Raw genomic sequence first — 14,001 nt, forward strand, 5'->3', positions numbered from 1 at the left:
TGTGACCTCCCACCCTCTCTGTCTCCAGCTTCTAGGACCCTCTGCCCTCACTGCCATCGCTGTCTTCCTGAGCCTCCTCCCTCTGAATTTCTTCATCACCAAGAAGAGGAAACAGCATCAGGTCTGACATTTGGGAGAAGGGACACACTGGGCGGCAAGCGGGGCGGGGAGCCTGCAGGTCACGGGACTGTGGCTGGCGCAGGTACGGGGAGATGAGGAGGGGACGGAGGGCCTGGTGGCATGAGCCTTTCCGGTCACTCAGAGCACTGCCTTCCTCCCGGTGCCCCCAGCCCTGTGGATGGCTGTCACACGCCTCCAGCGTCTGGGCCACAAGCCAACCATGGGTCAACTCGGACGCCTCTCTTGTTCTCACACACCGTCCCTCAGCAGATGCATCCGGAATGATGGCCCCGTCTCACCCTCACTGGGCGCTCCTGCTCCTGCCCTCGTCATCCCTCTCTGCTCAGAACCACAGTGGCTCGCATGTCCCCGAGAGTCAGAGCCGAGACCCTTGGTGGCCAGCCGTGATCTGGCCTCACCTCCTGCCCCTCTGCCCTCGCCTGACCCTCAAGCTCCAACCCCACTCCCCCTCTGCCCTCCCCTGACCCTCAAGCTCCAACCCCACTCCCCCTCTGCCCTCGCCTGACCCTCAAGCTCCAACCCCACTCCCCCTCTGCCCTCCCCTGACCCTCAAGCTCCAACCCCACTCCCCCTCTGCCCTCCCCTGACCCTCAAGCTCCAACCCCACTCCCCCTCTGCCCTCCCCGACCCTCAAGCCCCACTCAGGGCCTTTGCTCCTATGGTGCTCTCTGCCTGGAACACCTTCACCCCCAGACATCCCTGCCCCCCCACCCCAACCCCTCACAGACCCCTGGTTACAGCAGCAACACGCCCCTCCCCTCCATATGCACCTGTTCGGCAACTTGGCCTGCCCGTTTGCCAGATGCACCTGGCTCCTCTCTCTCTTCGGACTGAAAGCTTCCCGGCAGCAGGGAATATGCACTGATGCAGTCTCAGCTTCTAGAACAGTGCTTGGCAATCAGGAGGAGGGAGGGAGGGAGGGAGGAAGAAAGGTCTCACATAGACTGTTTTCTCCAGCCTTCTGTTTGGCCTCCTCTAAGGCACTGTCCACACCTGCCCCTGTGACAATGCCCCTCCTTAGTGGGACACAGGGGCCCCACCCCGGACTCTTCTGCCTGACCCCCAAGTCCCAACGTGGTGCAGCCCACCTCCCTCCCGTAGCACACCCCCCCACCCTCTCTGACCACGCTGCCTGCCTCTGGGTCGTGCTGTCCCCTCCGCCCTCCTTCGTCCACCTCACCTACCCATTTGCACACCCAGCACCTGCTCGTCATAGCTCACGGTCACTCCCACCTCCAGGAAGCCTTCCCTGTGGCACCACACCCAGGCTGGTTCAGGGCTCCGCCTCTCCCACCTCCTCCCTGGTCTGTGGGAGCTTCCCATCATCTCTGGCCCACAATGAGGGCAGAAGCTGGGGGACAGGAGGGAGAAGGCACCTGTGGGGGTCCAGGGACAAGATGACAGTGACTTGGGCCAGGACTGTGGGGACAGCGATACTGAGAGGCAGACAGCCTGGGACCTGCTGTGGAATCAAGGGCATTTGCTGAAGGTGGGGTGTGATGGTTTGGGGGGAGGAGAATTCTAGACGTTTCCCTGACCTCTTCCCCTCTTCTTCCCTCTGGTACCAGGAGGAGCACATGAGGCAGAAGGATTCTCGGGCACGGCTCACCAGCTGCGTCATCAGGAACATGAAGATGGTCAAGTCCCACGGCTGGGAGGGAGCCTTTCTAGAAAGAGTCCTGCACATCCGGGGCCAGGAGCTGGGTGCCTTGAGGACCTCCAGCCTACTCTTCTCTGTGTCTCTGGTGTCCTTCCAAGTGTCCACATTTCTGGTGAGGTCACTCTGATCTCTCTGCAGAGCATGGACGGAGGGAGGGAATCCTGGGGAGGGGATGAGGTAGGCAGAACTCCCCCCTCCGCGCCCCCCCAGATCCTGGAGCCTTTCTTTGCAGACCACGCTGTCCGTTCAAACATACCTTTCCTGGATCCTTCCCAGTCAGGGATCCTTGCTTTGTGCTGAGTTAGCTGATTCTGAAGCTGGTAGTGGCTAACAAGGTCTGTCATTCTCCTGTAGAAGGTTCCAGCGTCCGAACTGTTGCTGCTTCTGGCATGGGGAGGAGGCAACAGGGGCAGGTTCTGCTCAGGTAGCCCCCCCGGTCCACACTGATGCCGGCTGTCAGATGGCTGCAGGGGGCCCCCTTCCCCACATCCACACACACTGGGCACCGTCCTGTCCTCCAATTTATTTCACAAACTGCTGCCGGATTAGCCTTCCTAAAGCATGGCCAGCCATGACTTCAGTCCATGTGGGGTTGCAAACAAACCTACGGTAACTCACTGCTGCATAAATAAATAATCCAAACTCTTCATAAAATATTCAAGGCTGGTGGCAGGTGGGCCTTAATCACTTATTTCCAGAAGGATTAGACATCCCCCCCCCCCCCGCCCCGGGGACGATCTGGAGTTACCAACACTGTCATCGCTGAGAAACACAAGTAGCATTGCTTACAGCCATGAGAGCTCCCCGGATAGGGTCACTGAGTCACCATCACACCGAGCGACCATCACAGTGGGCATCATGTAGAGTGGTCAGCACACTAAGGGACCATCATATCATCACCAAGTGGCACCTAGAACTGAACTACCCCCTCGTGACATCTAGAGCCACAAATGCCACCAACCCCCAAGGTTCTCGAGCGCTGCTGATACGTGCGACTTCAGGGTCATCTCCAAGAATTTCTAGACTCACAAGTCCCACCCATGCCTAGAACCCCCCCAAACCCTACCCAGACCGAATGCTGCAGTGTCCCCAGATGCCTGGAACCAAGAGTTTCTGGTCCTAGAACAGGGATTGCACACACACCTCCTTTCACTAATACAGTTGTATTTTTTCAGAGAAACACAGTTTTGTGAACCAGGAGTGAGAACTGGGGCGGGTAGCAGAATTTAGGGTGAGAACCAGACGGGCGGGAACATTCCAACGTGGCAAGGCTTGGCCAAACAGGCCCCTGGAGACGCCTGCTCAGGTTCCAGGGTTGTGCCCTCAGCTCATTGTCACTGCCCGTGTGTCCCCAGGTCGCACTGGCGGTGTTTGCTGTTCATTCGCTGGTGGCTGAGGAGAATGCCATGGATGCTGAGAAAGCTTTTGTGACTCTCGTGGTTCTCAATATCCTCAACAAGGCTCAGGGTTTCCTGCCCTTCTCCATCGACTCCGTGGTCCGGGTGAGGCGGTGGGGCGGGGAGGCCATCTGGGCAAAGACCCGCAGGGGTGTAGCAGGCAGTGCCCTGCCTCTGTGCATCCCCACACTGCCCACAGGACCAACAGGGGAGGGAGGGAGAGGCCGGGAGGGGCAGAGGATATAAGGAATGGGCAGCAATCACTGTTCTCTTATTATGTAAAGTGTTTTTATTTCCATTCTCTTCCCTGTCTCTGCTCACACTGTGCCACCTTGGTGTGGTAGAAATGAGAGCAAGTTGCCTCGCTGAGACATCTCTATTTAAATTTTTTTTTGATGTTTTAACTTATTCTTGAGAGAGAAAAAGTGCATACTGGGGACGGGCAGCGGGAGAAAGGAAGACAGAGAATCCCAAGCAGGCTCTGCACTGTTAGCAGAGAGCCTGATGCGAGGCTTGAACTCACGAGCCACCAGATCACATCCTGAGCTGAAGCTGAACGCTTAACTGACTGAGCCACCCAGGCGCCCTGAGGTGTCCCTATTCAAATGCCGCCTCCTTAGTTCCCAGAGATGGTTTTAGGGCTGAGAGCAGAGAGGGTTCCCCTAGGTGGACAGAGTCTGGAACCATTTCCAATAATGGTCTGATGACCCCCTTGGAAAAGCCACCATCTCCTTCTGGGGTCTGATCTGCAGAATGGCAGCCCAAGTGTCCCTACTATGCTAATTAGGGGTGAGGAGACGGGAGGTCACCACCGTCATCGTCGTCACCACCTCCGTGTGCAGTTTCCCGTGACCTGGAAAGCCTTGCGCTAAAGCTTTGCAAATGCATCAGGCTTGGGAGACTGGAAGGTTTTCCACATCCCAAGGCACCAGGCACCTGAAGCCCGAGTTCATTTTTTTGCTCTTTGGGCGCCAGTGACCTGAGGCTTTGGTTTCCCCAGGCCCGGGTGTCCTTGGACCGTCTGGCCGCCTTCCTCTGCCTGGAAGAAGTTGACCCTGGGGCTGTGGACTCAAGTCCCTCCAGACGCTGTGAGTGCGGAGTTCAGCAGGAGGGGGATGGGAGGGATAAGAGGAGCGGTTCCCGCAGTCCATCGACCAAAAGCCAGGGTCCCAGCTGGGGCCGCTGGTGACAGGATGGCACGCGCAGATGAGGTCACCAGCCGTGCAACGTGGAAACGGGCACGGTGACACTTTCTGCCGGTCATTCAGTGGCTACCCGTGCCCACTGATGGCGCGTCAGTCTGGGTTACAGCAGCCATCCCTCTAACAGCCCAGGTCCTCGCCCTCGTGCGGGAAGTCCGGGGAGACAAACACGGTGATGTGTTCGTCGATTTGGGAAATAAAGGCAGAGAGATTACGGGCACCCTTGTGTGATGAGGTTCTCCAAGCACGGGTTGTCTGGGTTTGCCCTCCAGCTGCTGGGGACACGTGCATCAGCGTGCACAATGGCACCTTCGCCTGGTCCCGAGAAGGCACCCTCTGCCTGCGCAGGTACAGCATGGCTTCTCCGCAAACTGCCTTCCCGGGGTCGGGAGGACGATGCGAGAGCTGCCGCGGTGTCCTGTGTGAGAGACGATGCAGGCTTCCCGCGAGGCGGGGGGGGGGGGGGGGGAGAGGGGCTGGAGAGCGGGCTCACCCACGCCGCTGTTGTCAGGGAGGTTGGGACCAGCCCTGGCAGAGAGTTTGGGGGAAGCAAGACTCCTGGGGGTGGAGGAATGGTGAATCAGCCTCCCCGGTCGGGGAGGGAACACCTCCCTGGTCCCCGCTCCCCACACTGGCCAAGATGACACCAAGGGAGGCCTAGCGGACAGGCCCCCCAAGACCCCATCAGCCATATCTGCTTCTCTCTCTCCTCTGTTAGCTCCCAGGTCATTGCCACCTGCAGCCCCCACTTTCGGTGGGGTCTTTGTGGCAGAAAACCCCAGCCAGCCCCAAAACTCTATAAGAAGGGAAAGAAAATATCCTGGGCGGTATTCATGTCGATTGCCATTCACTCCCCTCGTAGTACTTATTAAACGCTTGCTATGTGCCAGCCCCTGCTGTAGGCTCTGGGGACAGAGCGAAAGAAACGCGCAAGGGCCCTGCTTTCTTGGGGCCGACGTGATGGGGGCACACAAATGAGAAAGGGTAAGGGTGTGATGTCAAGGGAGGGGCATGTGTAGTGAGGTCATAATAAAGAGAAGGAATGAGCCTTGCGGGTGTCTGGAAGAAGAGCTTCCTAGTGGTAGGGACAGCAAGTACAAAGGTCCTGAGGCAGGAGTGTGCCTAGACCAAGATTTCTCCACGTCAGGACTATTGACATTGAGGACTGCAGAATTCTTTGTCGTAGGGGCTGTGCTATGCATTGGAGGATGGTTAGCAGGACTCCCAGTATCTGCCCACTAGCTTCTAGCAGCAACCACCCACCAGGTGTGACAAATGACACTTGGGGAGGGGCACAGTGCCTCCTACTTGAGAACCACTGTCCTACTCTCTTTGAGAAGAAGCAGGAGGTCAGTGTGGCTGAGGCCGAGTGGCTAAGGGACAGAGCAGTGGGAGGTCGGACATACTTCGTGAATTGTTGGGACGCTTTACCTTTTATCCTGAGTGACATGGGAACCGCTGGAGGCTTCAGCGAGGAGGCATCATGATCCCACTTTTAACTGGTTTTAACGGGTCCTTCTGGCCACGGGGTGGAAGATGGGCTACAGCACATGAGCAGGGGTGGAGGGCAAGGGCAGAAGCAGGGAGAGTGGTGAAGAGCCTACTGTAATACCCTGGACAAGAGGCAAGGCTGGTTAGACCCTTCTGCCACAATAAACTGAGTGTGTGTGTGTGTGTGTGTGTGTGTGTGCATATGTGCAAGCAGGTGTGTGCACGCACGTGTGCACATGCAGGCATGAGCGTGTGTGCAGATGTGCACTAGAACGTGTGCATGAATGTGTGTGCACTTGTGCATACACGTGAGTGTGCATGCACACGTCTGTGGCTGCACATGTTTGTGGTACGTGTGGTATGCTAAGGGTGTGCGTTTGTATGACTGCAGGAGTGTGCGTGAGTGTGCGGTGTAATGCACGTGTGTGCTTGTGTGACGGCACGTGTGTGTGTGCATGTGCACGTGTGTGGGGCAAGGTGGCCGCTTAAATAGCCGGACAAGGACTGTGAGAGAGAAGGACAGCTCCACGCTTACCCACAGTGACCTCTGCCTGAGTCGCCAACAGGAAAGGCTGGCTCTGTCGGGGTTCACCAATTCCACGCGGACTCAGGCTGGGCCCTGCCCAGGGACATATCTCCCCTCCTGTGTTGCCAGGATAAACCTCACTGTGCCCCAGGGTCATCTACTGGCGGTTGTTGGTGCAGTGGGGGCAGGGAAGTCCTCTCTGCTCTCTGCCCTCCTTGGGGAGCTGTCAAAGGTGGAGGGATCCGTGACCATCAAGGTGAGGCTGCCCCCTGCCTGTCACAATGTCCCTCCCCCCGCCTCCCTCCCGGTCCCCCCCACTCCTTTCCCCTCCTCCCCTCTCCTGCTCACTCCTCTCTGCTCCTCCCCGCTCCTCCTACTTCCCCCAAATTGCTCCTACCTCCATCCCTACCTGCCTTTTGATGGCCGAAGTGAGTTGTATTTTAGGGTTCCGTGGCTTACGTGCCCCAGGAGGCCTGGGTCCAGAACACATCCGTGGTCGAGAATGTGTGCTTCAGGCAGGAGCTGGACCCGATGTGGCTGGAGAGGGTCCTGGAGGCCTGTGCCCTGTGGCCAGACGTGTGCAGCTTCCCTGCAGGGGTCCACACCAAAATTGGGGAGCAGGTGAGGGTCTCGGGGCCTTCTTGTGGCAGGAAGGCATCGGAGCTCTGGGCCATTTGTCTCCCTGGCATGTGGGCCGTGTGGTGGGAGGGACAAAGAGGACACAAGGAGGCAGCAAAGTGGGACAGACGAAGCGAGTTTAGTTCAGGGCCAAACATGTAATAAATGCTCAATAAATAGTTGTTAACGAGTGAATGATTGAAAATAGAGACCAAGGCAGAGACATGTGGCAGGGTTTGGAGGTGAGGGCTCTCAGCGACTAGGAGTGAGGAGATCTGGGCTTCTGTCCTGCCCTGCTTTTCTGGGTGACATTGGTCAAATAGCTTTTCCTTTCTGGGAATCACCAAAGGGTCTGGGGCAGAGATGTCCAATAGACAGGATATATGCATCTGGAGCTACGGATTGGGCAGGGGTCAGCAAACGATGACCCACAGGTCAAGTCCAGTCCATCACGTGTTTTTGTAAATGAGGTCTTATGGGAATACAGTGACGCCCATTCATTTAATGGTGGTCCATGGCTGCTTTTGCATGACAGGAGCAGAGACCAGGGTTAACATAGTTACTGTCTGGCCCCTTACAGAAAAAGTTTGCTAGCCTCTGGATTAGGCAGTTGAGAGTGAAAAACTAGGAGCTGCCATTAAGGAAATGAGTGGGTTTCCAGAGAGAAGAGGAAAGGGCCCAGGACAGGGTCTGGAGGAGTCCCTGTGTGGCCTGAGCCATAAAGAGCGGCTGACAAGGACTGTCCAGGGAGGAGGATGGGTGTCCTGGAGGCCAAGGGAGGGTGTGTTCCAGAAAGAAGGAGTACTTGCTGCCCTCCCTCTGTGACCAGCTGTGACATCCTAAACCAGACATGTGCGCTCCCAAAACTTGCCCACCCCTATCCCCGGTGATGGGAGCTGCATCCCTCCAGAGCTCGGATCCCAAACCTTGGTATCATTCTTGGTTCTCCTCTCTTTCATACACCCATACATCTAATCCATCAGCAAATCCTGTTGAGTCCACCTTCAAAGAGGACCCAGAGTGTCCTGGCATCATCCACCATCAATTCCCCCCTACGTGGCTGCCCTGCTTTCTTCTGTCGTCACGCCTGATAGCTTAAGCCCAGTGCGGCAGCCAAAGGGATTCTGTTCATGCCTAAGTCAGACCTCATCCTTTCTCTGCTTGGGAATCTTCCAAGGTCTTCCCATCTCTCTCAGAGTCAAAGCCAAAGTCCTGATAGTCCGCAACAAGTCTTCTCAAGGTTTGGCCCCACTCATCTCTCCAGCCCCATCCTATCATGCTCCCCCTTTCCTGTTTCACTCCAGCCACATGGATCTCTGGATGTTTATTACACACCCGAAGCATGCTCCCACCCTGAGGTGCTCTTCTCTCTGCCGGGCATCCACGTGGTCCATCCCTCGCTCCCATCGGGTCTCAACCCAAACGTCCCCTTGGTGGAGAGGCTTTACCTGACTGCCACCCCCAGCACAGCAACCCTGTTCATGCTGGTACAACATACACGTTAATTCTGCTTAATTCTTCATAGCACATAACATCTTCTGATAGGTGATAGATTTGACTTGTTTATTAATTACATGTCTCCCACCCTACCCTCATTAGAGTGCAAGATCCATGAGAGCAGGGACTGGGTTTTTTTCATTATGGTATCCCCAGAGCCTAGGACACTGGGTATAGTAGCCATGTGGAACATATGAGTGGAGTGGAGTGGAAGAAAGGAAGAGAAAAAGAAAAGAAAAGGAGAGAGAGAGAGGAAGGAAGGAAAGAAAGAAAGAGAAATAGAAAGAAAGAAAAAAGAAAGAAAGAAAGAAAGAAAGAAAGAAAAAGAAAGGAAGGAAGGAAGGAAGGAAAGAAGGAAAAAAAGAAAAGAAAGAAAGAAAGAAAGAAAGAAAGAAAGAAAAGAAAGAAAAAGGAAGGAAGGAAGGAAGGAAAGAAGGAAGGAAGGAAGGAAGGAAGGAAGGAAGGAAGGAAGGAAGGAAGAAAGAAAGAAAAAGAAAGGAAGGAAGGAAGGAAAGAAGGAAGGAAGGAAGGAAGGAAGAAAGAAAAAGAAAATAAGGTTGGGCAACCAGAGAAATGACTGGTGTCCCAAGGAAGGCGGTATCATACGGTGGAGAAGCGAGAAGAGAAACCAGACTCAAGGAGAAGTGAGCCGGAGGAGAGAAGGTCGCTTCCCCCAGGCAGCTTGGCTGGAAGGGGACAGGCGATGCTGGGTGGAGGCTGGTGGGGACGCTGGTTCGAGAGCAAGTGTTCGAACCTGGGAGCTGGCCCTCACTCTGATGAGCATGACGTCCAGCCAGGCCCCTGTTCCTCTCCTGTGGCCACAGGGCATGAATCTCTCCGGGGGCCAGAAGCAGCGACTGAGCCTGGCCCGGGCCGTGTACAGGAAGGCCGCTGTGTATCTGCTGGATGACCCCCTGGCGGCCCTGGATGCCCACGTCGGCCAGCAGGTCTTCAACCAGGTCATTGGGCCCGACGGGCTGCTCCAGGGAACAGTACGTTTGGGAAAACGTGTCAAAGTTCACAGGGCAAAGGCAGGGGAAGTCCTAACCCAACCCTCTCCTCAAGATCAGTTTTCCTCTTTATAGTGGTCAGCGTTTGCTCTGACAATGCTGCCTAACAAACACCCCCCGATCCCTGTGGCTTGCGACAGCAGTTATTTCTTGCTCATGGGTCCGCGGTTAAACTACTCCAGCCGTACCTCAGGTCACCGGCCAGGTTCAGGGAAACCCTGTGTCTTCTTGTTTCAAGACACAGGTTGAAGGAGCCCCTCTATTTCTCCACTGGAACATAGAGAGAGAGGGTGGGAGGGCAAGAAGGGGAGCTCCTCCCACACACAGTCCCAGGACGCTGCCTGCCCCTGAGCCCCCAGCTCTGGATGACCGGTCAAACACACCAGTGTAACCTCTACCCCTTCTTTTCCCAGACACGGATTCTCGTGACCCACGCACTCCACGTCCTGCCCCAGGCTGATTGGATCGTGGTGCTGGAAGACGGAGCCATTGCAGAGATGGGTTCCTACCAGGAGCTTCTACGCAGGAAGGGGGCCCTGGTGGGCCTTCTGGATGCAGCCAGAAGGCCAGGAGATACAGGAGATGGAGGTACGGGCTGGGCTTTGCTGGTTCTCTGTTGCCGGGATCCTGCCCCGCCTTGAGGAGAAGGCTCCAAGGATCCCACAGGCATCCCCTGGAAGGCTCTGGCCACACCCCTCCTGGGAGCCCAGGCCTGGAAGCAGACAGCTCTCTGAGAGGCCACCCAACCCCCCAGTTAGAGCGAGCGACACCTTCTGTGAGCCAGGGAGAGTGCTAAGTTCATTGGATCTGTCTTATGAGGCATGTGCCCTTTTGGTTGCCATTTTACTAATGAACAAACTGGGGCAAAGGCAAGTACTTTTTCTGAGGTCACAACATTAGAACTTGGGTGTGTTCAAATCTGGAGTGTTCAAGTCCTAACTGCTGCAGAGGCTGAGCAAATGGTCATTTGGTGGCTAGAGGCCAGAAGGCCCACGACACGCCAGCTAGGGCTTCTAATAGCCAGAAAATACCATGCCTTCTGGAAAAACGATAACGCGTTGGAAGTGACGTCACCGATCCAAGCTCACCCATGGTGGCTGATAAGGACCCCCGTGGCACCTCACATACATTAGCTCATTTAATCATCGCGGTGCCTCTGTGAGGTCAGTGCCGTAATTATGTCCATTTAACAGGTGAGAAAACTGAGGCCCAGAAGTGAAGGAACTAGCCCAAGTTTACATGGCTTATAGGTGGCAGTGCTGGGATTTGAACCCAAGCAACTTGACTCCAGAGCATGTGCTTTTTCATCAGTAGGCTGTAGGCTGCTCCCCCGCCCCCGGCTCTCCCCCAACCCCCACCACCATGGAAAAGCAAGGACCCACAGCCAGGTGCCCCCAGAAAAGGCTCTGCCTTTTCTGAAAACATCTGTTGCACAGAACAGGGGCTCACCCTGGTAAAAGTCCAAAGCGTCAACTCGCAGTATCATCATCCTGGAGCTCGAAGATGGGGCCTGCCCAACCTGGAGGATGGTCAGAGGCAGGGTCCTTCCTGAGGAAGGTGACCCCTGAGGTTGGGTGCAAGTTGCCTAGAAAAGAACATTCCAGGTACAAGAAACTGCTCATGCAAGGCTGTCGGGGGACACCGGAGAGGTTTGCCATGTGCAGTGTTTGCTACTGTTTTCCAGCCCCAAGTTCATAGCAGGTGCGCAGTTCTATTTGCTAAGTGAATGAGCGCACGAATGAGTGATTCAATGAGTAATGGTCCCAGAAGAACCCAGGGAGGATTCAGAGACGTTGCAGGGGCCAGATCATGGGAAACAGATGCTCAGACAAGTTAAGGCCATACAGCCGGTGGGTGTCAATGCCCGCGTTTGGACCCCGATTACTGGCCCCCCATCACACGACAAGACTCCTTTGACCTTGCAGAAACAGAACTCACGACTGATGCCAAGGACCCCAGAGACCCTGCTGGAAGTGGGAGGCCCGAGGGTGGACCCGAGAGGTGAGTCTGCGAGAAGTGGACCTGAGAGGTGCTGAGCGTGGGGAGGGCGCAGGCTGAGGCTGTAAAAGCATTGCTGGGTCAGCACCCGCAGCGCGGGCAGGTCAGGGCGGCCAGAACCATTCTGGACCTCACAGCTGCTGAGTGCCCGCTCTGGGGGCCAGACCAGCCGAAAGCTGTTTGATCTTCAATGGGCCAAAGTGGTTAAGTCCTCATGTGGCCAGTTCATAGCAGGACCAGTTTGCCCTCAAATATGATGAATGCCCTAAAGTTTGTTAGGTTGTCTCATTGCCAGAGAGGGGCAGGGCTGGTGCCCGAGAAAGATCCTCGCCATAGCTGTTAATGATGTGCCCATCCCTGTCGTTCGTCATGCTTTTTCAGGCTTGCTACACGAAGGGCTTGAGTCTACACGCGTGGGATCACTTGTTACAGGCCAGAACACACGCGTGGGGGTTCACCAGGAGGCCTGCTGTCCCCTCGTCCCCAGCCCCTTCTAGACAGGCCATAGCTGGACTCATTGTGGGGCTGTCTGCAGCCCTGGAACCTTGCCACCTGGTACTCGCCCTTTTTATGGAAAGTGACTTTGTCAACAGCAGACCACTGGGCAGTGGACACAGTGCGAGCTTAGGTGACAGTTGTTGGGAGGCTCCTGGGGTACTGTGAGGGTCCTTGGTCCCTGGGGAATGTAGAGGCTGAGCCCAGCTTCTCTCCATGCCAGGTAGCCACCCCGAGCACTCCTGGGTCTTACACTGGGCAATCCCACTTGTCCTCACTGTGCACAATAATCCCAAGATCAGATAGATGATATAGGCAGGTAGGCAGAGAGAGAGAGAGAGAGATAGATGACAGATTGATGAATGATGGATGAGTGGATGATTGATTGGTAGCTAGACAGACCGACATAGACTAACCCCATCTTACAGCTGAGGAAACTGAGGCACAGACAGGATACGTCAGCTGCCCACGATTTCACAGTCACCAGATGGCAATTCACATTTAAGTTTAAGGCAGCCCCCTCATCCGCAGACGAAAGGAAGATACAAGAAGTCCTCAACATTTGAATTGCACAAAACTGACCTTCTTCCAAGGTGGACTAACAGATCTGCGGGTAAACAGCAGGGGCAAAATGACCGTAGCAATGCTTAGGCCAAAAGGAAAACTCTGAAAAACAGGTCCCAAAGTTGAGTAAATAAGTTCATTCAATGAAACAGCATCGGGAGAACAGGCTTGCTCGCCTCTGGGGAAGGAGGTGGCATTTAGCTGGGCACCGTGGAGGGAGGACGGAGCACGATGCCCCGTGGTGCTCCATATGCTGGTTGTATGAGTGAGCGAAGGAATGAACGAGTGAAGAGTGTGTGTCAGAGCTCACCGGCTCCCAGTGGCCATGAGGGTTGGGTGTGCACACACCCCCTGGACAGAGCCGCTGACTTGTCTTCATTTCCTCTCAGTGACAGGTCCATGAATTTGTTGGTCTCTGAGAAGGACAGAGCCACTTTGGAGGATGATCCAGAGTGGGCAGGATGGTCAACAGGAGAGGATGGCATCCAGTATGGCAGGGTAACCACCAGCTGCTCCCTCTCCTCTACGTCCACTGCTACAGCTACGCACTCCCCGGGGCTCAAGACCTCCCATCAGATACAGTGCCGGGCAGGGAGGCGGGGTGGGGGAGACTCACTTTACTGGACACCTACTGTGTGCCACGTTGGACTCTGGACTCTTCACGTTTCTTAATGCTCACAGCCACCCCAAAATTAGATGGTGACAGCTCCATTTTAGAAATGAAGAAACTGAGGTCTTAAAGAGTTTGTCTGCGTTCTCAGAGCTAGCAAGGGACTTAAATCAAGGTTGCTCAGAGCAAGCAACCTGGGACTTAAACCTAGGTCAGTTAGAATCTAAAGTTTGTACTATTTCTTTTCTTTTATGATGCTTTGTCCACCCCTCCTTTCACCTACCTACTTTTTCATTCCTCTGTCTGCCTACTTTTCCATTTATTCACCATCCACCCCATCCTACTCACCCATCCAGCCACCTACCCATCTACTCACTCATCTATCCATCTCACCTACCCTCTCACCCATTCACTCATCCAGCCATTCATCCATCCACCTACCATCCATCCATCTACCCATCTTCCACTTATCCACTCACCCATCCATCTACCCATCTTCCATCTATTCATCCTTCCACCCACTTATCTACCCATCCACCCACCCATCCATCTACTCACCTTCCATCTATCTACTCATCCACCCACGTATCCATCTATCCATCCATCCACCCACTTATCCATCTATCCATCCATCCACCCACTTTTCCACCCATCCATCTACCCACCTTCCATCTATCCACCCATCCACCCACCTTCCATCTGTTCATCCATCCACCTACTTATCCACCCATCCATCCATCCACCCATCTTCCATCCATCCATCTATCCATTCCACCCACCCATCTACCTACC

At 55.2% G+C, this 14,001-nt stretch overlaps 1 protein-coding gene across 1 annotated transcript in view; it reads left to right on the forward strand.

Annotated features, from left to right (window-relative positions):
* Nucleotides 1–14,001, forward strand: part of ABCC6 (ATP binding cassette subfamily C member 6) — a 51,666-nt gene that overhangs the window by 23,158 nt on the left and 14,507 nt on the right. The window contains exons 11-21 of the mRNA XM_047087813.1: nt 29–121; nt 1,710–1,913; nt 3,157–3,303; nt 4,199–4,286; nt 4,673–4,748; nt 6,547–6,673; nt 6,862–7,038; nt 9,357–9,524; nt 9,956–10,130; nt 11,468–11,543; nt 12,989–13,097. Of these exons, the coding sequence (XP_046943769.1) occupies nt 29–121; nt 1,710–1,913; nt 3,157–3,303; nt 4,199–4,286; nt 4,673–4,748; nt 6,547–6,673; nt 6,862–7,038; nt 9,357–9,524; nt 9,956–10,130; nt 11,468–11,543; nt 12,989–13,097 (1,440 nt within the window). The remainder of the gene's footprint in view (nt 1–28; nt 122–1,709; nt 1,914–3,156; nt 3,304–4,198; nt 4,287–4,672; nt 4,749–6,546; nt 6,674–6,861; nt 7,039–9,356; nt 9,525–9,955; nt 10,131–11,467; nt 11,544–12,988; nt 13,098–14,001) is intronic.

Source organism: Lynx rufus, unplaced genomic scaffold (assembly GCF_022079265.1).
Source record: "Lynx rufus isolate CCGP_SWC_20201006 ecotype Redwood Valley unplaced genomic scaffold, mLynRuf1.p SCAF_23, whole genome shotgun sequence".
In the NCBI taxonomy this organism is placed as follows: Eukaryota; Metazoa; Chordata; class Mammalia; order Carnivora; family Felidae; genus Lynx; species Lynx rufus.